The sequence below is a fragment of the Strix uralensis genome, chromosome 4 (assembly GCF_047716275.1).
Source record: "Strix uralensis isolate ZFMK-TIS-50842 chromosome 4, bStrUra1, whole genome shotgun sequence".
Classification (NCBI taxonomy): Eukaryota; Metazoa; Chordata; class Aves; order Strigiformes; family Strigidae; genus Strix; species Strix uralensis.
Window position 1 is genome coordinate 70185983 of NC_133975.1, and position 25306 is coordinate 70211288.

General features: G+C 35.4%; 1 protein-coding gene across 4 annotated transcripts in view; it reads left to right on the forward strand.

Moving 5' to 3' along the window:
• Positions 1-25058, forward strand: part of USP53 (ubiquitin specific peptidase 53) — a 40771-nt gene extending 15713 nt beyond the window's left edge. For 3 of the 4 annotated variants that reach the window (XM_074867222.1, XM_074867223.1, XM_074867224.1), the window contains exons 4-17: positions 1018-1152; positions 2714-2827; positions 2910-2992; positions 3293-3398; positions 4203-4349; positions 4869-5018; positions 5526-5697; positions 6539-6688; positions 7867-8007; positions 8225-8951; positions 11109-11150; positions 12324-12397; positions 20300-20399; positions 21319-25058. In XM_074867222.1, coding sequence (XP_074723323.1) covers positions 1018-1152; positions 2714-2827; positions 2910-2992; positions 3293-3398; positions 4203-4349; positions 4869-5018; positions 5526-5697; positions 6539-6688; positions 7867-8007; positions 8225-8951; positions 11109-11150; positions 12324-12397; positions 20300-20399; positions 21319-22303 — 3126 coding nt within the window. In that variant the 3' untranslated portion in view covers positions 22304-25058. The remainder of the gene's footprint in view (positions 1-1017; positions 1153-2713; positions 2828-2909; positions 2993-3292; positions 3399-4202; positions 4350-4868; positions 5019-5525; positions 5698-6538; positions 6689-7866; positions 8008-8224; positions 8952-11108; positions 11151-12323; positions 12398-20299; positions 20400-21318) is intronic. The other variant, XM_074867225.1, reaches the window with a different exon arrangement.
• Positions 25059-25306: the final 248 nt, after the last annotated feature.

Consider the following 25306-nt stretch of genomic DNA (forward strand, 5'->3'; position numbering starts at 1 on the left):
TGCATCATGGTTAAAATACTACTTTCTGTTAGCACTGAAACTTTGCTTAGCTGTTGTATCTTTGTGTTCTGTCCAACAGATACATTTTTTTTAACTGCAGGAGGCCAATGTGAAGAATGCATATCCTTGCTTATATTTTACATGGCTTCTCCTGATTTGCTTTGTCTTTATTTTCTTCATTTTTCTCTGAGGTTTGACTTAGAATTCTTGACAGTGGAATACACCCATTAATATCTGCAAATGTTTTTTAATTTGTTTAATAGCTTTTAACTTTTAGTTCTTTCAAAATCTGCCTCCCTTACTTGCTAAACAATGAGGTCACCTGCATACATGTATCTGCCAAAAAGAAAAGTAGTAGCCAACTATCTCTTCTGGGAAATGAAGAAAAAATCAAGTACAATTTATTCTCATGTTCTGGAACTGCAGATAACTGGCCTCCTGTATTTTGTGCATTGGTTCAGCAGAGAGCTGATTTAATAACAAGGATTATCAGCGTTCGATCTAATTTATGGAATTTTTTTGCATATCCATAATTTTAGTAAAGATACATTTCTGTCTGAAATAGTAATGTAAAGATTACATTATTTAATGAATGATGTCTGTTAAATTAACCTGAGTGGTATTACATTATGCTCTAAGAAATATACACCATCTGTAAAGATGAGATGCGTATGCGTGAACCTCTGTTCCTGTGGACAGATTTAAAAAACTGCTGAATTACAGACCAGGGCTTGTGTTGCTTCTGGGAGCTATAGTCAATCACTTGCATTTTTATATACTTCCATGTTGTTTTTCTACTTGGTCAAAGTTCAGTTTGGTAGCATAACTCCTTGTAATGGAATGAGTAACAGAAGATAGAACCTAAGTAACTTTAAGAGAGAACAGTAGTTTCTAAAATTGCATAGATTATACGTTTTATATACATTTGCTGTTTAGGCATGCTGCATAAGAACTGATGTATTTGTGTAGAACCACAGTGTCAAGTAGCTAATGAAGCTAAGTAATCGTATTTCCTAGGCAATATTTTCACAATTTCAACACAGTCGAGAAAAAGCACTCCCATCAGATAATATGAGACATGCCCTCGCAGAGAGTTTTAAGGACGAACAGCGATTCCAGCTTGGATTCATGGATGATGCAGCAGAATGCTTTGTAAGTATTCTTTGTGATAACTGATTAGATTTATGTTAGTTTTGTAGATGCCAAGCTGGTCTGTTGTTCTGGTAGCTCCAGGCTCACAGGTGGAATACAAGTGACATAATATTACTGACCTTCTTTATGCCAGTTTATGGGAACAGACACATGGAGTAAGTGTCTGGTAATGTGTGCATTTGCTCATACTTTCTTTTCTAACTCTGTAGCTCAGGCAGAGGGATATGTGAAACATCACTACTACAGGAGGTCAGTGAGGATGATGAACTCTTGATCACTCCTAAAAGTTTTTTTGGATGGAGGGAAGGGTTATCTTCTTGGGAGAAGACACCCCTGTGGATTTGAATATATAGTCTGTTCCTCCAAGTATTCTCTCATCAGCTATTGAAATATGTTCTGTTACAACTATCCAGCTCGTTACTGAAGTCTTCTGCAGAAGAGACTTCCATTTGCTTATCCAAGAGTGAATGAATACTTGAAGATCTTGACTCTTGCTGCAATTACTTTCTGCTTTTATAAAGTGTCTCGTTGAAAAACATGAGCCATTACTGTGGCTGTAAAAGATGACTCAAGATTGCATAGAACATTGGTAAAGAGCCTTTCTAAGAAATTCTGTATTAGACCATGAAAATTGTTCACCATAAAAAAAAAAAAAAAAAATCAGTATTAACCTTCAGATACAGATTTGAGGGACAGAAAATATGGTTGCTGCTTTGATTACTTTCAGCTTTGGACATCCTTTGGAGGTATTCACAAATAAATACCTACCTGCCAGATGCATTTTCACATACGTAGGAAAATCCAGTGGAGAACTCCTGAAAGTGGCTGTTTGAGATCTTGCAGTCAGGTTAATGGATTGCAGTCATGAAAAAGAATCTCTCATTAGTGCTCCATCCAATCAAAATATATTCAGACTCCCGAAGTAATCAGCTGTCTGATTCAGTTCTTCCTATTACCTCTGGTATTTTTGGCAAAAGACGAAAAAAATAGCCATGCTGATTCAGGGGCCAAAGTGATGACAATCATAGTACTTTTTTGTGATTTTTCCTTTTAAGATTAAAAAGTGGGGCTTAAAATAGGATCAGGCATGTGCTATTTATGAGCTTTTTCCATGCTTCTGTCGATGGTACTCGTGTTGGCACATGTGCTAAATATCATCATATTGATGTGCAGAGAAAAACATGAAAGTGTGAAGAGCAACTGAGACGGAGACCTGATCCAAAAAATTTCAGTCATTGCATGCAGTGATAATATCATATCTTACTGTCAGAATGGCTTTTTAAATTTTTCTTGAAGATTCACTTCTTTCAAAGGAGAATTCACTCTGGAAGAACAGTTGGGTAACTGTTGTCTAATGCTCTTTTGTTAATATTTGGAAACTTTTTGAAGAGAATTCCTATCCATTGCATTGTGAACAGGGACAAAGTTAAATGCATGTTAAACTTGCAGGTGTGAACTATTTGGAGCTAAGGGGAGTAGTTGAAATATTAAACTGTGATTGTTGCTCATATATTCTGACTTCATCAGTTTGGTTTATATTTACATTATTATTTCTATTTAGGAAAATATCCTTGAGAGGATTCACTTTCACCTAGTGCCAAACAGTGAAACAGATATGTGCACTTCAAAATCCTGTATTTCTCATCAGAAGTTTGCTATGACACTGTATGAACAGGTCAGACCTTTGATTGATTTAACAAATAGTTTGTTTCCACTGTCCTGGGTAAATAAAAACAAAAGTATTTTAATTTTTGTAGTGTGTTTGTCGCAGTTGTGGAGCCTCATCAGACCCATTGCCTTTTACGGAATTTGTGCGTTATATTTCTACCACAGCCCTGTGGTAAGAGCTTTTATTCTTGTATCTTATTTTCCTATATACACCCTTCCAGTAATAAGCAAAGCTTGCCAGGGGAATGCTATGTTAAAAACGAATGTGTATTCCTTTGTTAAAACATGTTTTTGAGATACTGTCCAAAAGTAACATATGGATGTAGAGAGAGCTTAACAAAAAGTATATATTGCTACGGCTTTACCTCTGTATCTTCTTTTTAGTCATAAGATATAGTTAATTGAGAGTTGACTGAAACATGTTAACTCTTAAGGAGGGAGATCCACAGTTATTTCCATTTATTTTTTACAGTAATGAAGTAGAAAAAATGATGGAGAGGCATGAACGTCTCAAGCCAGAAATGTTTGCAGAATTGCTGCAGGCAGCAAATACTACTGATGACTACAGAAAGTGTCCTGTAAGTAAACAAAGATGTTGCATTACTTTAAGATAAAAAGGTGAACTTTTTAGGATGTTAAATCAGGCCAAAATATTCCCCTAAAAACAGGAATACTTGTGGCCACTTCAGCGCGGTCCAACTTAGGGTAAAAAGGCCGTTAAATGTACATTTACCAGTTATAGATCAACAGGGTATTGTAGGTGCAAGTGGCCTGTTCAGAAAGTCACGTTACTAGGTCCGTGTTTTATTTGTCATTTCATGTTCAACATAGAGCTAGGTGGTTTTGATTAGTTGGAATCAGGTGTATTTTCTGGGTGAAGCTGCTTTAGTTTGTATACACTGACAGCTTGACAACATTGTCTTCTGTTAGAATACTTTTGTGCTTCTGTTGACAAAAATAGTCTCTTTTAGCTTGTTCTACTTAATTCCTCTCTTCTTTAAATGGTTCTGTGTAAATACTGTTAATTTAGGAACCATAGAAAAGTACCCAAGAACTTAGAGACCCTAAGCTTAAATGATGAAATGGAGGGGGAACAAAAGAGAAATTGTGATGGTGGCTTGGATGTTTTCAGAAATTTCTGTTTTAAGTTGGTGACTGGATGTAGAAGTTTATCCATAGTCTTCATCAGAGTGTTTTTATGATGAAGAATTTTATCAAGTTGTTAGAAACAAACACCGTCATTAAATTTGAGAATTAGAAGAAGTTGTAGAGTTGTTCTGTTGCACTATTTCTTGTCTAGTAACTCAACTTTGGAGTTCCATTTTTTTAAACATCTTTGTTTTCCCTCCCATGACGTGGTTGTTTTTTTTTCCTTTTTCTAGAGTAACTGTGGTCAAAAAATAAAAATTCGTCGTGTTCTTATGAATTGTCCTGAGATTGTCACAATTGGTTTAGTCTGGGATTCAGAACACTCTGACCTGACAGAAGAGGTTATGCGGAATCTGGCAACACAGCTTTATCTTCCTGGGGTATCTGACCTAAAACTTACAATTTACTTATTCTAGAATATTTCCTTTTACATGTATTTTGTCTATATGTAAATATATACAAAACATAAATTATATATATATACCTGTGTGTTTTCAAAAAAGCACAATTTAACTTCAAAGTTTATCTGCTTTTACCATTCTTTATAATGTGCTGCTTGATGTAGTTTCTGTGAGAGGACAAGTCCTGTCAGAAGTGTTGGTCTTGTGGCTAAGTACAAAGATGAATGTAGGTGAATTCCAAGTTGAAAATCTAGGAATATCATGTTCAGTTTGAAATTTGTGGAATTAGTCCATAACATTACTGTTTTACCCTTTCAACTATGAAAAAATAAATGTTCAAATAGACCTAATAAGTACAAAAATCATTACACTCATGAAAAATTGTATAATGCAACGGGATATTTAATACCAACTGCCTTGGTAAAATGACAGTAGTAGGTCTGGAAATTGAGGCTAAATGTTTTATACATATTTTAAAATATTTAAACATTTTTACAGCTGTTTTACAGGGTTACAGATGAAAATGCCAAAAATAGTGAACTCTTTCTTGTGGGAATGATTTGCTACACAAGCCGACATTACTGTGCCTTTGCCTTTCACACCAAGAGTTGCAAATGGGTGCTGTTTGATGATGCTAATGTAAAAGAGGTAAATATAATGTAAAAGAGGTAAATATTAGTTTTACTGCTACCAAATTTAGTGATGTTTACTTTTCTAGAACTCATTCTTCTGACACCAAACTTGAAACAAGACAAAAGTCTTTGTTTTAATAAACCTTTAGTTTGTAAATCAGTTTTTGCAAATGAATTTTAGAATTGACCTCACTACTATACAGTTCTGCCTTCTAAATGCCAAATGTTTCAGGATGTTAATGCACTTATCTACTGTTTGATTTGTACTTCTTTTAATGGAAAGGACAGCCTAATTACTGGCAGCGGTATTCATAGCATTGATGTTCTGATTGTTAGCCCATGTAATACTGGTTCTAGCTTTTTGCTGCAATTTATATAAGCTTATGTGCCAAAATGTTGAATCTTAACGTACCTTGGGAATTAGGCATTTAGTATCTGTTGCTTAATAAATTATTCTTTCCATAATTGGGTTCAATGCTGTTGATAAAGTTTTAGGGTTTTGTTTTTTTGTTTTTTTTCTTAGATTGGAACAAAATGGAAAGATGTGGTCTCCAGGTGCATTCGGTGTCACTTTCAGCCACTGTTGCTCTTTTATGCTAACCCAGATGGCACAGCTGTATCTCCAGAAGATGCTCCAAAGCAGATTATTCACTGGTCTCAATGCAAAGCAGCAGGAGGAAATGGGGAAGACTTGGGTAATTAAGATACTTTTTTTAAATAACAGTATCAACTGTATTTCTGAAATATGGATTATAAAGGAGATGGTAATGGATTAGCTGCTTTGTTCTTAAATACTTATTATAATATCTAAAGGGTCTTGAGAAGAGATTAGTGTATATATTCAGTAATAGAACTGTTTTGTATCTAAGGGAATACAAATTGAGACTCATGGATAATGGGGAAAAAAATCTATTGTAGGTTGTTCATAACTACTTTCACATAACTGCAGTAATTTCAGAAGAAAATCATATCTTTGTATACATGGATGTTCTTATGTGTGTATTGATACATTTAAAATACCTTTTAAAAGCCTATAAAAAGATACTTTAAGTAAAGCTTCATACAAGTACCAAAATGTATTTGGAGCATGTATACACACACATGGAGCTGGAAACTTCTTTTCTCCAAGATTCATATAGCATATGCCTCAATATGTAAGAATCCAGTCTTTTGGTTTGTAGTTTGTACTACTGTCCTGGGTTGTTTTTTTAAATTTTGTTAAACATAACATACAAATAAATAAAAAGCCAATTGAATTTGGCATGTTCCTCTTCACATAATGAGTAGCAGTGGGATGTAGACTGTTTCAGGGAAGAAAAAAATTGAGGACCCTATTCCACTACAGTCTATCACTATAAATATTGCAGTATATAAAATATTTAGAACCTTATTGCCTAGCATATTGAAATGTGATGAGGTTTTTATTTTGTTTTTTTTATAATCAACAATTAAAGCTTTCTTATTTCTTAATTTAGATATTAGAAACTTTAAATTAAGAAGCCTTTCATTTCTAAAGATAGATATGTTATTTGATAGGATTTGTAAAACATTCTGCTCCTAAATCAGACCATGTGAAAGAGAATGGAATTGGAGACCCCACTAACCAAAGGAGTAATAAAAAACTTCAGCCAGATAATTCAGCGTTCAGTAGAAGCCATATTCAAGCTAGTGGTGGTAGAGGTCCAGGTATGTACTCCCCACCGCCTACTGCCAGCCCCCAAAAAACCCCAAATGTGCCTTATCATGAAATATTTCAGTTGATAGCATTTCAGCTGTATACTAACCTCTGGCCTAGAAGTATTTTTAAAGGAAGAATTGCATCATTGACTTGAATATTTGAATAACAACTAATGTTTAAGTAATATCTGCCATGGAATATTAACTTTTCTGGAGAACTGTAAATGCAAAATTTTTTTTATTGCCCGTCATTATTCCTGCACTAAAGTGGTTCTTGAGGCTTTGATCCATTTCTCCAACATCATCGTGCCTTCCCATCATGTTGTCAGTTTAAAAGGCATGTTAGAAACTTGGAGCTGATTGATCTTTTGGAGCACATGGTGTGTCTCTGTGGATCACTGGCTATTTGAGGAACACTGTTCCCCAACAGTATTGTGATGTGCAGCATTATTTGTAGTCCTGTATATTAATGGACTTTACTATTCTTTCCAAACATAAGATAAAAAAGTTGTCTTATCTGTTTAAAAATCCATTCTATCTGTACATAAGACTTAGAAGCAGATCACGCTATAAGAAGTCATGCGAGGCAGTGACTTCTGCATTACTTGTTGGTGCCTTTGCTTTGAAGTCCCCATACTTCTTGGGGAGAGAGATGCTGCCTTCTCTTGAGGTGTTTCTCCTCTGTCTTTAATGTTGAATTCCTAGACTTCTTAAGACTGAGAATGCTCAGCTTGGTAATTCTCTTTTTGATGGAGTGATGGCTCAAAATAGTCTGAACCTGTTCAGAAATGGAAGAATTTGTTTTTGTAAACAGTGATTCCACTGTTTTATTAAAAGTAAACCTTCACATTCAGACAAGATTAAACCTGGATTAATTTTTGAGTATAATTCATAAAACCTGATGTAAATAGTATATGCTTTGAAAATGACTTGAGCATTCAATTTTAATAAGTAAGAGGTGTTTGTGAGATGTGCTTAACATAATGCTGCTTTGGTTACTTTCGTGAGCTCCATTTAGTGGACTCCTTGGAGATACCTATACATTTATACTAAACATCTCATTTTGTTAATCTATGTTATGTAATTCATTAGTCCTTTTAGGTAGTACTAATATTAAAACCTAAATGTGTGTTTTGATAATGAATGATTTTTTAGTAATGATCTTTGACAAAAAGTATATTTTGCAGCTAAGTTAGGTTACAGTGATCAAAAGGACAGGCTAAAGGACATATCCAGAGAGTGTGCTCAGAAAGCTGCTGATATGAAGAACTTCTCTTTACGAAAAGATGCAGACAGAGGACCAAGAAAAGAGTCTGGGAGACAAAGAGGTACATTTTAAAAAATATGGCCGGAGTCATATGGGTTAAATAGCTTCTAGCTGTGCAGATTTTTGTCTCCTTTTAAGAGATCATGCTGTAAGATTAGGGTTTCCCAGTTTTCAATATTCTGAAATATGTACTGAATTATAAGTAACATAAGTACTGTAACAGTATCAGTTAAATATTAATGAGAACTTTAATGGAGCATTTTTCTTTTTCTTACAAGATTTGACTGGGGAAGATCGTTGCAATGTTAAGTCAGGGTCTCCTCCAGTTGGAAATGGACTCAGACCCTGTGCTGATCAGCGCATATACAGCAGCCAGGGAAGAGGCTCCTATAAACATGACAATGCACCTCACCAAGCAAAGCTTTCTGTGCAGGTGCTTGGATCAAATAAACCAGAAGCTTTTCCTGCTGGGGAGAAACCAGTGATCAGGACCCGGACTGATGGTGTCACTGGCTATGATACAGACACTAGTCAAGACTCTAGGGACAAGGGAAGTAGCAGCAGAAGCAGAGGTAAAGGTTGGAAACCTATGCGAGAGACACTAAACGTAGACAGCATTTTCAGTGAGACTGAGAAAAAACAGCATAGCCCAAAGCACAAAGCAAATCCGAACAGTAAATCTAAGCATGAAAAGGAACGAAACTTTAACCATTGGGCAAAAGAGAACCAAATCCAGAAAGGTTTAATGACTATATATGAAGATGAAACAAAACAGGATACAGGAAGTCGAAGTTCACTGGATTCAGAGGGGAAAGGGAATGCTGAAAAAAGCAGAGTATTTACAGAGAGAAAAATCCACAGTGATAACTGGCAAATTCAGAGGACAGAATCTGGATATGAAAGCAGTGATCACATCAGTAATGGCTCTGCAAATCCAGACTCACCTGTTATTGAAGGAATCAATCCAGCAGATGTCAAGAATGTTAAAGAAAGTGCTTCCTGCAGGTAATGCTAATGCTCTTAGAACTCACATAGATCATGTTTACAGAAAAATAAGTTTTTCTAATGTTCATGTGTTGTTTCAAAAAAAAAAAAAAAGCACAAGAAAACATGCTTTGGAACTTTTTATGCTTGGGGTCAGTTATGTAGAAAGCTAGCAACGCATCTAGAAATAAGGGTGTGGGCAATTAAGTGTTAAGTTTACCTTTACTCCGAGGCTGCAACACTCCTTCTGCTTGGAAGGCACTGAGCCATGCTATGGCACTGAGCCAGAACTGCTAAGCCCTGCTGAGGGGCAGGGTGTGTTAATTTGAAATAATTGCTACACTTCTTTAGTTACAAGCTTTTTAGACTGTGAGTAACTTGCCATGTGTAATGGAATACAAGTGTCTATATAAATCATATCTGTAACAGTTGTACAGACAGGCCCCTAACAAGGTGATGGGAACAGCAGTAGGTGGATCTGTATACTGTTACTAGTTTTCTAGAACACCTCAGATACACATTAATCCCTTGATAATCGATTGACCTGTTTGAAAGAAATCTTTGCTGAAAAGTGTAAAATCACTAGAACTGGCCAAAAATGTGGTTAGTAGCCAAATTTTATTAAACTTATGAAGAATTGATGTATGCTAGTAACAGGTATTTTGCCTAGAGACGCTGTGGAGTCTCTGTGGAGATACTCATAACCCAACTGGACATGGTCCTGGGCAGACTACTGTAATTGATCCTGCTTGAGGAAGGGGGGTTGAACTAGATGATCTGAAGAGGTCCCTTACAACTTTAAATGATCATGCAATGCTGTGAAATACAGTTATCGACCTTCCACATGCGGTTTTCTGTACTGTGTGTCTTAAACTGTATGTGGATCATAATTCCTACTACAACCCATACATTCTTCTTTTCAATCTTGTTTATATCCATAAAATGGAAACGCACAGTTGTGAGACCAAGCCTAGTCACAAATGACTGCTACATTTGAGCAAATTTTTGGATGTTGTATTTTTGTGAAAAGTTATTTTATGGGGAGTAGAGAATAGCAGATACCAAGAAATGAAAAGGCTGCGACTTCTCTAAGCAGAGATGCAATATTTTAAAACTTAATTCATAAAGTATTGTAGCAAGTTATCAAAACAATTTTTTTATTTAAAACATACAAAATACAGCTTCTGTATGAATTGAAATCTCTTTGATTATTTTGGAACTGCAAGAAAGTAAAATCAGTCATTCACTTATGAAATAATTCCCTAAGGAATTAAGAACTCTCACATATAGAAGCATAAGAAGGACATAAAAATGTCCATACCAGGGTAGGGCTAAAGGTTCATTGAACATCCATTCAGTCTATACAAGTAGCCGGTAGCAGATGCTTATGAAAGACAATGGCAGATAGAGTGATATTTTGTAAGTGTATTCCTCTGGTCTGTTCTATTTGGCTACTTTATGGACTTTCTGAACTTGGAGATTATGACTGTGGTATCCACTTTCCATTAAAAAACACCTTTAACCCCATGCCTTTATCTGTTCCCTTCTTTTCCTCCTCCTGTCTTGTCTTTCCCCTCCCAACAAACTGCACAAAAACCTTATGGGCTTTTTATGATGTAAATATGTGTAAAGCTACTCCAAGCAATGTTTATATTTTCAATGTTTACAGCTGCCTTGAACAGTGATTTCTATAGTTATAACCATGCCTCATTTTTAAACACGCCCAAGAGGTAATGGAATGCCCAAATTCTGCACGTCTTTTTATGAGAGAGAATATGATAAATTTGAAACAACTTAGTTCATCAAGAAACTGCTTGCACTGTTGTTTAAATACATGTCAAATAAAAAAAACCCCAAACTTTCTGAAAATACAAATGACATCTTGGGACTTACAGAAGGATTTTATATGACTGGTAATTAGAATTGAATGGCAATTCCCGCTAGTTCCCTTGTAACTGTTCAGACTTTGTCTCAAAAAGAAAAAAAAATTAATTGAAAGTTCTTTTAGAAGGTGGAAAAAAATTAGTGTTTTGTTTTCTGACAGGTTCTTTCTCTTTTTTCCTCTTTCTGTATTTTTCTTGTTTCCCTGTGCTTTCAATAACAAGTCTTTTTTTTTTTTTTTTTTTAATTGAAAAAATGCCACTGTCTATCTTCTTCCCTGCCTTACTCTTTGAGAAGGAAGGAATTGGCAGGGTGTTTGTCAGCTCCCTATCTGGATAGGTAAGGCATGCTTTTTGATTAACTAAACCAGCAAAATTTACTACATCTGGTGATTATTTTTTTTCCTCCTCTTGGGTTTGCTGCTGTAATCTTACAGGTTTTTTTCCAGTTTGAGAAAAAGTTTTTAAACTAAAATCCCTATGAATGAAAGAGCAAGTGGCAGTCACAACTTAGAAGAAAAGGTGTTGGTTGTCACAATAAAGTATTAATGAATTGCCAAATGTCAAGCTAGGAAAATGGACAAGATAGAATGTTAGCTAACAGGTTACATGTACTTAAGATATTGATGCTGATGAGATTTTTACATTTTTAGAAAACTTAAGTTTGTCATGGACAACGGTAAGCATGTCATAGATGCTGCTATGTGTTAACTTCAAAATATTCAGGCTGTAAACTATTAATACCGAAAAGTGTATTTTTCAGACATGAGTGATACTGATGTTAAATTGGAAACCATATAGTACCACACGGGTGGTGTTAATTTCCTGCACCGAAGTGGCAATTTTAGGTAAAACCTACAAATGAATTGAATTAGGTGACCAGTGATAACTGTTCCATTTGAAAAATCACTACAGAAAACAGGTATTCAAAACTGTCATGCTTTCTTGGTGATCTCTGTTAATAAGCACTTTTTGAAATTTTTATGAAATTCTTTAGTTTACAGGAGAAAAAGTGCAGTTGGTAGTTCTTTCTCACAGGTGACACATTTTTCTATTGTTGATAGCTTTGGAAACAGGTATCTTTATTAAACAGCCTGATGTGATATTAAGATCAAGAAAGTTTGCTTTTTATGTGCTTCATATTGGGCTTCTGGCTGTTGTACTCTAGAGTAAAGCTGTGTTGAGTGGGCATCCAGTCTCCAAAATAAAGTGGGAACACCAGCGTCACAAACTGTATTTTTTTGTCTGTCCATATTAAAGGATTCAGGTCATCCTAAATTCCTCTGCATCAGCACAGCCTGTCACATGTGGGAGTAGTGTTAAAAGTATTAAAGGGCCACTCCTACTATCTTATGTATCTTTTGTAAAGTGTGTATGTTAGTAAAAAATGTGATAGTGATGATAATAAGAATCAGTTTCACATAGCCAAAGTTTTTATGCTTGTATGCATTCAAGTTTGTGATCATACATCAGTAGTTTAAGCCCTCAAATTACATGTATGCTTCTTTTACAGCGAACAGAACTTGTCAACCAAAAAAGCTGACAATGTGTTACATTCAGTATCCCAGCAGAACAGAAACTTTTATGGTAAGAACTTAAACTTGTATAAAAAATAATAAGTTTTCTAAAAATAATTTAGATGTACCAGAATTTTAATACTAACTTACTAATATCACGAGAGATGGACAGATTTCTGATTAGATCTGACAAATTCCAGATTTTGTATTTTATAATTTTGCTGCATAAGGTAATGTCATGATATTTCATAGAATTGAATAATGTATATATGATTTATCATTGCTTTTTTAATTTTGCAAGCCATAATCAAATATTTCTAAGTTGGATAATTTGTGTACCAGGTTGGCTGTATTTAGGTGGATTAGAAGAAAATTGGCATGGTATTTGTGGCTGTTTTGGCCACGATGTTAGGGTTTTTTTATATACTTTTTTCAGTAGAGAGCTCTCTTGCTGACTCATCATAGCCTGTGTACTCTGTCTTTTAAAAAGGCAAGAAAAATGTTTTGTGTGTTTTTTTTTCTTCCACAGTGAATTCCAAACGTTGTTTTTGTTCACATTTTTTAACCTTTTCAGTGAGTTAGACTGATGGATAAAGATGGAAAGTGTTCATATCCCTTCTTGGTACATTTTGGTGGAGACGTGATGGAGCAGCAGTTCAGTAACCATATCACCTTTTTCAGTGCCATATAAAACATTCAGTTCTACAAAGCACCTCCGTTTCTTCAGTTTCTTGGCTTTCTTGCAGAGTAAATGTACAGTGTAAAGTGATTCCTAGCTATCTGCTGTGATATATGGGTTCCTAAATAGAGGGGTTGGGGTTTTTTCAGAGTTCCACCATCATATGAAGAAAACTGTTTGTGTTGTGATGGTAGCAGCAGTAGTAGTTCCCTACTTCTGTGCTAGTTCATGAATATTCATGGTCGGAATTTACCTGTTCTTAGCATCTCCTTTCAGACAGCAGTGGCAGTGCTCAGCTGTGTGCCATGTGAGTCATGTAAAAGCATGACATGTCTCCCAAACAGTTGTTTCACATGACCTCTAGAACCAAAGTAACAGGCTAGGTGATTTTTAGTGCTTGGTTCTATTTCAAATATGCTGTTTTGGTGTGGAAAATGTAGGTATCATTTTGGGAGGCCACAGCTTTTTTATAAACTGTTAGATAATTGGGATGCAATGATTTGTCTTGCCACAGTCCTCCCTCCTGGTGTGTTTTGTTACAAAGCATTTTCTTTATAGGTTGATGGAACAGTTTGTCCTTCCTTGTGCATGTCATATACCACTGCCTCCTCAGGAAGTGCCTGATGTGTAACTGCTTCTGGCTGGTATAGGTTCTCTGTAGAAGGACTGAAAACACTATGGATCACCAGTATTAGTGATTTTACCAAGGATGGTAGTGACATGACAAGGAGCTACAGTTTTAAACTGAAAGAGGGTAGATTTAGAATGGGCGTAAGGTAGGAATTTTTTACCTTGAGGGTGGTGAGACACTGGCACAGGTTGCCCAGAGAGGTTGTGGCTGCCCCCTCCCTGGCAGTGTTCAAGGCCAGGTTGGACGGGGCTTTGAGCAACCTGGTCTAGTGGAATGTGTCTCTGCCTGTGGCATGGGGGTTGGACTTGGATAATCTGTAAAGGTCCCTTCCAAACCAAACCATTCTATCATTCAATGATTCTGTGGTTTTTTGGATGACTCTATGCTGGCATAAAATATCCAGTTAGAATTTATTTTCACTGTCCTTAATTGGTTCTTTCTTTTTAATCCAGTGGAAATGATTAAATGTAAATTTCCATTTCTGTTCCTTAAATTCTGCTTTGAGAACATATTTCTCAGTTTCTAATGGTTTTTTTTAATTTTTTTGAGCAAGTGTGCATGTTCCTTCCCTGTCCCCCCAAGACACCCCCCCCCCCCAAAAAAAAAAAAAGAAAAACCATGCTAATTTTGTTCACTCCCTGTTTTGTTTTCCACAAAAGCATTTTCATGACCTTTCCTGGTGGATATTAAGGAAGATTTTTTTAAAATGTCTGGGTGAACTGTGGTAACCATTTCTTTTCCTTCAAGTTATGAAGCAGTATCAGGAAGAAACACTTGTAATAAGGAAATCCACTTCCTTTTACATACTAATATATCTGTTTGGGTTTTTATAATGTTGATAAATGCCTTGGCTTATAAATATTACAGGTCAGCATGAGGCCAGCCAAAATAATTATCCTGTTTCTGGAACAATGGAACAGTGCTTGTACAAAGAGGTTCAATAAATATTAGGCCACTTCCCCAGGAAATGTTTGAAAATTTTTTTATACATATGATACTTCTTTTCAAATAACATATAGCTTCTTCTAAGAGTTAAACTGGGGGGGCAGGTTTTGCCATACCACTTTTATCTTTTCTGTCATTATTCCAATTTATTTTTTTGTTCTAGAAAGAGAAGTAATTTGGTGTTTGTTTATTCTGACAACAACAAAAAAACAAACCCAAAATTGATGTTGCATGGAATGCAGAGGTCTGGTTTTGCATGACATTTATTCTGCTCTAGTTCACTATACTATACTTCCACTAGTGGAAAAAACCCACACACATGGATAGCAAAAACTGAAAAAAAAATCACCCAATGAAAAATACATAAAGGACTATTGGAATGAAAAATAGGGGGGTTCAAACAATGTTTGAGCTTAGTAAAAAGTATTCTCCGGAGAGAACCATGTACTGTACTTAAGTATACTTAAAGCTTTCAACATGCATTGTACATTAAAGTGTAGTGATTCCAGGTGATCCTTAGAGTTGTCACAAAACACTGATAATAAGATCCCATCTATTCAGTTATTCTAGTTCAGTAATTAACTTTTGAATAGTTTCATAACAAAAATTGTATGTATTCTGAATCAAATGTGAAGTCCTCACATGCGTGCATGTTTTGGAAAGTAATACCGTTAGTGGAAGTGATTAATGGACTGGAAAGATAGCTGAAGAATTTGATCATTTTACATGTATGTGGGGTTAAAGATTTATTTAGACTCAGTTTTTTTGTAGTCTAAAAAGTCAATGAGGACCTCTCTAGGAAGGACAGTAGTAGTCATTTACAGGTACCAGTTGTATTACTGTGTGTTAATATCTGAATATTATGAACAAGACATGAATTGGCAGGTAAATACCAAACTGCTGGAAAATAGTACTTTAAGAAGGAAATGCCCAGTGCTTTCTGAGAGGGGAATGGAATGTAAGGAATACTTGTTAGCCTCTCATGGCAACTAGAAAAAATATCTTTGCGTGTTTTTGTGAGTAAAACTTCTTACAGAAATGATGTTGGACTTCTAATTATGCCCACCATTTGTATAACTGTGCTCTACCAGTTCCTCATTTTTAAGTGAGCTGAATAAGCTGCTGTTCAGCAGTTGAGGAATTCTGTCCCTGACTTACAAAAATAAACTTATTGTTAGAGCATTATAAAGATAGTAACATTGGATCACACGGTGGTTATGCAGAGCAAATGGCTGCTGCTTTCACTGGTAGTAAGCAGTAAATAACTGTAGTGCTGAATCAAATGTCCCACAAGGCCAATCCCTAATTCGTGTGATGAAATTTTGTCAGGAAAGTGTGCATATTAAGTAAGCAGATATAGTATCCTTAATTTATATTAAAGAGATGGTGTTTATAAAGTTTGAACTGTGGAGGCTCATTTTTTTGTTTATAAAGAACATGTGACATGAACAGTGTGAGAGCAAAATTCCCAGCCTCACATTCTTCAAGTTGAAGAAACATAACTAATTCTTGGAAGTTGGAAAGGTCTATAGAAATTTTTTTAATGGATTTTCAGAGTAGTCTGTGTGCTAGGTACTGATAATAATTTTTAATCATAAAGGGGTTTTAGTGGCTTTCATGACAACCCTCCCCAATTCCAAAGGCACAGATGTCTTCATGAAATTGCTGCTCTTGACAATTTCAATAAAAGGCATTACTGTTGGGAGAGTTAAGGGGGGGGAAAAAAATAAATCCTAGAATCCCTGTTTTCTAGATTCCTCCCCTCCTGCCCCCTGCCCCAAAGCTCAGAGCAGTTCATTCTTGAAACTAACTGTCAGTAGAATAAACACTGTGATTAAAATTGGCCACGTGCTTGATGGCCTCCTGGTTAAGATGCAGTATTAAAAGCTGCCTGTTCGGTGATCTCAAAAAAGGATGTACTTGGAATCAATGCCTTAAATTAACAATTGCTTCCCTTTGAAAATAAATGCAGAGCAGTGTTTGTAATATTACAAATCCAGAGGTTTTCCCTTTAATAGTTATTTAGTTCAACAGCATGAGACAACTCCAGCTGAAATCTAGAATCATTCTGAAGCTTTGGTGAGTATAAAGAAGAATCCAAATTGCCTTTGTTTACTTGTCACTTCAGAAAACCCCACATACCAACCATAATTCTGAAAAAGAAAACTCATCATCTTAGGAAAACCATACGTTTATAGTAATAATTTAAAATATGCAACTATACTTACAAAAATCCAGTTGTTCCCCTTTTATGGTGTGGTCAATGTATATGACTGTCATCTTTGAAAAACATAGTAGTTAGTTAAAACATGCTGGTACTTAGTGCACAGAAACAAATAAATGCTCTTCTGGAGTGTCTTTAAATAATAGATGAAAGATTTTGGTTTTCAAAAAACCCCAAACTAAACCTTAAACTTTCAAGATTTCCAGATGTAGTCAAGCAGCTCATGAAGATTGAAATATAAAGCATGCTCACATTTATAATTCACTTTATTAATGTGGGAAGTTTGCAATTGAAAATAGATGATGCAAAGGTTCAGGACTGGGTTTTAAAACAAAGACCTGATAAACCTCTTGAGGCAGGTAGATCAGAATGAAGGGAGGGTAATAGTTGATGTTTTGTTGACTTGCTTTACTTCAGAACTTACTTAAACTCTCACACACTACAAGTATACACCACTCCACCTCCAAAAAAAACCAGCAGCGGAACTTTATTTTATCCAGATGCTTAAGCCATGGAAACAAATCCACTAATGGATATATAAGAAATCTTTTGCAACTGAATGTTGTTCCAAAAGGACAGTTTCTCAAATATAAGGATTTTTTCTGAAGATGGTCACTGTTTTTTAAAAATTGTATTCCATTGTGGACAAGTTATAATGTGTTTACTTTCTTCACTGGGACTACGTTGTTGTTCCGCATTTCCAAAGCTTCCAGTGAGTTCGTCTGTTGTTTCAACTCAATATGGAAAAATGTCTGGGTACAGAGAGAGGCGTGTGCCACAGTACTTACTACAAGAAGTATTACAGCTTGGTTTTTTATTGGCGATTTAAAAAAAAATAAAAATCAGGTAATCAAAAGTACAGGGAATGTGCAGCTAAAACACATTAGAAAGAAATTGAATTTAATGTGGGGGTTTTGTTTGGGTTTTTTCTCTTCACCTGCCCCCCCAAATTGGTCTTTTCAGGTTTCTCCAAATGTTCTGTATGTGTAAGCAGAGATGTTAGAGGACTTGTCTGTCATAGCTGTTGGCTATAAAATGGTTATTAATCTTTTGAAAACCTAGATTGGCTATTCAGATGTGAAAATAGATGTTCATAAATCTTAAAAGCAGACTGGTTTGTGTGTCAGAAAATAGTTACATTTAATTTATTGGTAAGCTTCTTATGACCCATTGATAAGGATGTGAGTCTCCAGCTGAGCACAGTGATTATGTGTCCCATATTTAGGTTTGCAGAGAACATAGAGCCAAAATTCCCAATCGAGTCTGTGTCTGGTTTTAACCATGCATGGATATCCTGTCAGCAGAAGAGAAAATAACACATCTATTTTTAAGTTAGCTGGAATTGTGAAGGCACAAACCACCTGGTATCGCTGAGTGGCTTTGGCTGAATGTGTACCACGGTCTCTCCAAGGACGCAGTTTATTAACTTTTGCTGCCGCCTCCTGACCGATTTGTGATACTGCCTCTCGGAAGGGCTGGGTGTACCAATTAGAAGTTTGGCTTGCAGTTTACAAATTTTTTTTTTTTTTTTTTTAATCTTTACGTCAGGCAGTTTGGGGAAAAGCAGTTGCATGGGCAATTTATTTGTGATTTTTTTTTTAAGCAGATGTGCTCTTGTATAAAAGTTGATATATTCAAAGTCTGAAAGTTAAAACAACTAGCTTCAGACACTGTTAACCTAGTAAATTATTTAACTAATTCATTCCTAGGTATCCCGACGTTGGGACTGAGATTAAACACTGAATTGGAAATATTCACAGGAAATAATGTATCAGAGTCTGTGCTTATTTTTCAGTAAAGTGATTTATGGTTCATTAAAATCTGTAGCAGAATGAAATGTTTTCTTTTTGAAATATTACCTCGGTGTTAGCTCTGATGCCATGGCCTGCTGGAGCAGTTTTGAACTTTCAGGTTAATTACTTGTCCCTTGCCAGTGTCATATGGGCTCATTCAATAACAGTCTTTTCCCCTAAGTATTTTTTCTAAGGTTGTGGTATTACCAAGCCAGAAGAGCAAGATTTTTTTTTATTAATTTTTTTTCGAGACTCAAAGGAAAGCCTATGGGGGCTTTTCCTCTTGTACTATATGACATTTTAGCCTCTACAACCTGTGTCCTTTGTCAAAGATTCGGTGTCTTCAGTCTTTCATCAATTAAAGATAGGGCAGATGTTGATCCTCAAAACAAGTGTCACCCAACAGCATCACCCAGAGTTTTTAGTTTAGTTCTTTTCTGTTGTTGGGTTTTTCACTCATATGTTCACGAGTCAAAAATTCCAAGACTTTATTTAAACTTGTGGAAATAACAAGTTAATTAAAAACAAAATTATCTTGGTAAGATTACATCGTTTAAGAATAGATACAAAAATTTTGTAGCTTTTGTTGAAACTATGGAATGGCCTATGTTATCCCATTAGAACTTGTCAAAGTTACTGTCTACTGAACATGAGATCATTCTACTAGAAATCAGGCATTGTATGCTGCCTTTTTTTAATTCCTGTTTTTCTGAAATAGGCATAGTAGTTATATGAATCTAGTCTATACATACACAAAATAAGACTTTCTTTGGCTTCAGAGCAGGTGACTGATTATAAGGGGCCAGTCATTGCATTAGTGAGACTTCTAATATCTATCTCTGAACAAATATACTGTTAATATCTATCTCTAAAGAAATAATACTGTTGCTTGTCACTTGCCAAGAGAGTGTTTTATTCTGTGTGGTATTGATGACACGGATGCTTCAATGCTTCCGTTATTTACTGTTAACTAGGAGCTGCGTTGTTCAGAAATTGTGTGTTTATTTAGAGAATGAGTCTTTGCCTTTGTATGTGAAAAGGAATTCTAGAGTGTGAGAGTAGTAGCGCTGGCCCAGGCACTCTCATGTTGTGTGTTTAGGGCACATGACTAAGAGTGCGCTCTCTCTGCTCAGCATCTCTACAAACTGTACAGTTTGCTGTAAGTTTTCAAATCTGTTTCAAAGAACGCATAATGCATTTCTTGAAAAAAACCAAACAAAAACAAACAACCCACAACCCACACCAAACAACCCACAAACAACAACAACAAAAAAAACCACCCCCCAATCCCTAAAGCATTCATTTAATTTAACTATTATTATATGATGTGAAATTTCAAAAATCATAAATAGTTTTTATTTTGTAATTTAAATGACTTTGGATGTTTGAATAAACATGCTTTTGAAAATGTCCTTTTAATTAGATGAAAAGTTAAGATGAGCTTGAAAACATGTCTATAGGACTTCAAAATTGTGGTAATTACCGATTTCTTTTCTTCCAGATTATTTTTTGGATGAATATAAGATCTGACCTTCTGTGACAGATTGTCTTTAAAATGGTTATTTTAATCAATGTCAAATCTTGAAAAGAATTAATTGTCCTGTTGTGTTTTGTATGTTTTTGTTATCTCTGAGGAATTACAAAGAAGGACTTGGACTGTATTTCTGCTTATTTTGAGATATTTTTTTTCTACCCCCCAGATTTCAGGAAAGACCAGATCAATTCAGAAGTTAACTACAGACCTCATGTTAATTTTCTGACAGAATTACATTTGCAGGTGCCCAGTCCTCCAGTAAAGAGGTAATTAATACTGGCATTAATTTACTATGTAATTGTTTAAGAAATACTGAATTCTGTTATGTGATAGTAATCAATATTCATCATGCAAAACTTAAAGTATTGAATATTTTCAACAGACAATGCCTTTTGTATTTTACATAATTGATAGGGCTAAATGCTCTCTGTCTTTAAGCAGATAGCTGCTTAATTGTTTTAAACCAGCTTACCAGAGTAAAGGTTTTTAATATTTTTGTTTTGAATTTGTATACTACAACAGGCAGTGATTTTAATTTTGATACTGCCAGTGGAACCAAATACCTTACACTGATCTGGTAAGATGGTTTAAAACAATGGGTTTTAATAGTTTTCTGTTCTGAATTTGTATACTACAACAGACGGTGGTTAACCAGTTCATGGTTAGCGTAATAACCCCATAAAGTTTTGAAAAGTTTGGCTGGAAGGTGAGGAAGAGGTAACTTCTGTTTAGAAGCTGCTGCTATATAGTGTTGTTTCTAATTTGAACTGTAAGTGCTCAGTACCTCCTAAAAGTCAAGAATCTAAATACATGTTTAGCACCCAAAAGTAACATCTAATATTTGAGAAGTGTATGTATTAGACTGAGTCACAGGGATGCTTAGAAGAGAAAGAGGTCATGTTTAACATAATCCTGAATATTGAAGGAATTTATCTTACCTTACAGATATTAAATTGCTGCAAGAGATTGTTTGGGGCTCTTTACATTTCAAGTGAATGAAACCTTGAGTGTGATTTAATACAACTTTTAATCAAATGGATGTATGTTAAGCTCATCCGAATTCTCTAGTCAGTTCGAATATTTAAGCAGTGTTACCAAGGCTGTCTTTGAAAAAAAATCCTTGGGTTATTTGAGCTTTTTCTTGTTTTTATGGATACTTATATCCTCTGTGTTTTTGTATTTTAGAGCTGAAATGCCTGAGACCAATAGGAAACTTTTCCCATCATCAGCTCTACAGCCAGCTCTTAAAGACATTGTTAAGTCAGATAGTAGGAACAAGGCAAACGAACAGAATTGTTCAGAGTGGCTTCATCCAGACAAGTATGAGAAGACGAATGTGTCAGTATATTGCGCTGATGGTGTATCCCACCCCTATACAGAAAATGTCTGTGGAAGGAAGCCGATCAATAATGACTTTCACTCCTTTGCCCAGCCACAGTCTCATCACGCAAGAACGTTTGGTCCCAAGGTGGGGTTGTCGCCTTGTGTGCCACAGAACCCGTCAGAAAGGCCCACGGTGCTTCCCCCTCCTGGTGAGCATGGCGGGCACCCACTCCGAAGGGCGGATGCTCTTTGGGTGCCTGAAGCAGTGTATCAGAATCTTCCTCCCCCTTTACCCCCAAAGAAATATGCTCTGAATACTTTGCCAGGATCAGAAAATAACTTGACAGCTGATGCAAAATCGACAGAAGAGTTGCAAAATAATCTGATAAGGCAAACAGGTACACCTTTAAAATCTGCTTCAGAAGTAAGTGTATTTACAAACGAACAAAGGCTTAAAGAGCCGTTTCAAGGGAATGAACTGTTTGTTCATAAACCGGATTCTCCACCTCGCTTATCAGTTAATGACTTTTGGACTGTGTCTGAAAACTTTCTAAAGAAAGGATCTCGTCATACGGGACCAAGTGCTGGCTATGTGGATGGCAATGATGGTGTATCCCTAACGACGTATTTTTCAGTCGATAGTTGTATGACTGACACATACAGGATGAAATATCATCAGAGACCCAAGCTGTATTTTACAGATAGTGGAAGCTTTCACAGAGAAAAGCATCCTCCATCAGCCGGAGTAGAACTGAATGCTACATACCATGCTACTGTTGAGTCCAGACATCCCACGTCTGAGCAGAGGTACAAGGCAAACATAGAAGGCATACACTGCAGTAGATAAATTCTTAAAAAAAATAAACCAACCAACCTATTTCTGACTTTTGCATTTCATGGCCCCAAACCTTGGATGTGTATGTGTGATAACTAGGTACCCAGTTGACTCTACTTTGCTTAGGAGTTATGACTGTTTAAATGAATATGCAAATAGAAGGGAACAGAGGAGAAGAGGTGCTAAACTTCTGGTTCTTTGATTTGTTACTCTAGTTGCCTTAATGCTTACCTCTGTTACTCGTCTTCTACAGTTTATATTAAAAATGGTCCCTTTGGGTGTATGAATCTTACAGCAGTGGGATCAACCAGATGTTACTAATTCTGTAAGAAGATTTAATTAGTTGCAGTTTAAAAAGTGTTCCTTCAGACTGTGGTCACTACATACTTAGACTAACAAAAGGGATGAACATATTATCATATATAGTGCAGTAAATGTAGTTATAATAGGGCAGTATTTGTCCTGATGGGTAGCAGGAGGTGACATGGCTTTTTTCAACTGACTTCTCTGAGTCTGTACTTTCACAAACCTTCAAGTGTCTTTAATGCAAGTTTACCCGAGAATTTCTAACTTTTTATTTGAAAAGCCTTAATAATAATAGTTCTTTAAAAACGGTTCTGGTTTGCAAGTGTTAAATAAGATTTTAAAAGGGAATTCAAGTAAACTGCAATAATAGATTGTCCTATTAATATACCTGCTCTACATTAGTGTGCATTTTAAAACACATCAGATTTGTTCACCCTATAAGCTATATACTTATTAAAATTTAATCTAACATATAAGCTACAAACTGATATAGCAGAATAGGATGCTAATTTTAAAATACAGAGTTATCATGCAACTATGACAGATTAATTTTGTAAGGGTTTAGTTATATTTACTACTTATGTTCAGTTCTGATTTATTCTGCAATTGCATACAAAGCCAATGCTGCTATTTATTGAACTTCCTTTTTTCAGCTTGACATTTTGAGCAATGTTTAATGGGGATCAGACACTTGATTTTACTGATGACTTTTTTTCCTGTTTGAAGCAGTCCTAGATATGGGTACGTTCCATATTAGCAGATCAGGCTGACTGAGCCTTGCAGCCATTTGGACCAAGATGGTTGAGGGGGTGTGAGAAGAGGTTCCTCTCTTTCTCTGCTCTAGCAGTCTGCCCTGCAGTTTTGGCAGCTCTTGCATTTACCATGTCTTTTGGTAGCCTGACTTATTTCAGTAACAAAGAGGAGGACTTAATTGGCTTTTTGGTTAGTTAAATCAGAGCACAGAATTATGGCCCAATGAGGGCTGGGGAGGAAAGGGCGAACAGGATTTTGCCTTTGTGGTAGCCATGAGTGTTTGAAGTGACCCATGGTGTCTTGTGGTGTCAGAGGCAGGGGCTTAGAGTTCTGTTTCAGTCTTACCATAACACTGAACAACGTATAATTTAGAATTAATGTCAGTGAAGCCTGACACAATCCAAAAAGGTTAAATTTTTGCCATTATTCTTGTTAGTGTTAACTTGGGGTGCTGCTGATTACATCTAAACATCAATGCCTTTTAGTTATGAAAATAATGCAAGAAGGTTAAATATGCATAATAAACACTCTTGCTTATACTTGCACTGTTAGTCAGAAAGGCTTTTTTTAATGTGAGTTTTAGCGCTTCAACCAAATGTTGGCAATTGTTTAGCACTATTATCCAAGGTATACATTTAAACAGTAGTTTTGGTTATTCTGTGTCAAGGTCAGTTTTTTTAAACTACACGTAGCTTACAGTAGAACTGGAATGTGATATATGCAACAAACCAGGTATCTCAGATTAATCTTATTTCTACCTTGTTGATCAAAATTTGTTGTAGCACTTGGAAAAAAGAATTTTAGAATTTGTATTTCAAATAATTATGCATGTTTAGGTATGGCTGCTGGTAAACAGCAACTGAAAAAAATAATCCTTTTGTAAGAAAATCAGTGAATACAGAAAAAGAACCGTGAAAATGTAGGAACTTAGAAGATTCCTAATTGTAATATTTTTGAGAGAGATTTGAGAGCCTGTAAATTAAACTTTTCTAGTTCATCTAGCAATGTTACATAATATACATACTCAGTTAAGTAAAACTGTCTTCTAACACTTGTGTAAAAACAAAAATTATTGGAATTTGTAAATAATGTATAATTTGTAAAATGTTTTGCAAAAATCTTGTATTTGAAATGACAGTATTTTTATGTATGAATAGCACAGCAACAACTGTGAATGATGTTAAAACACTTTTTTTAAACATCCATAGCAATGTTCATACTTCTGTATAATGAGCAATATGAATGCCTATTACTGATACCAATGAATTTGGCTTCCAGTAAGCACAACTGGTAAACTTATTTTTAAAGTATCTGCAGTAATTTAGGTGTACTTCAGTCTTCTTGCTTTGCTTGAAACAATCTTAGCAGACAACTTTCTATGTGGCCCATGTTTACCAGGTATTTAATTATAGTAAATAGACAGCTAATCAAGGCACCTTTGTTTTTATATTTGACTCTGCACTCCATGTATGTACGTACGTAATATATTGTAACTACTATGTGATAACTTGTTTTAACTTACCTAGGGTGCCTATTTATTTTTTTATAAATGTCCCCTTCTTGCTATAGATTTATATAAGAGCCTAGACAATTTTTGTAACAGTAAAGACATTAACAAGTCTTGTAATTAATATATTTTTCAGTCTTTAGAATTATTTTCATGCAAAGTTCTGCTTGTTCAAACTATCAGATAAAAATTTAAAATATCTTTGTCGTCTGTTCTTTTTGCATTCCACAGGTTTTTTTAGAAAAAAGTTGGCTTTCCAGAACTACATTTTTAAACAGTGACAGATAATATAGCTCCTAATGGTTGAAAGTTCTGCAGAGATGGTGGTTCAGTTACTTTTTCTGAACAGTAAAATTCATCTTCTGAAGTATTTGTTTATTAAGCTGTTTAGCTGCTTTTTTGCTTTTTAATCTGTTTAGCTTTCTAAATACCTATGAAATGCATATTTA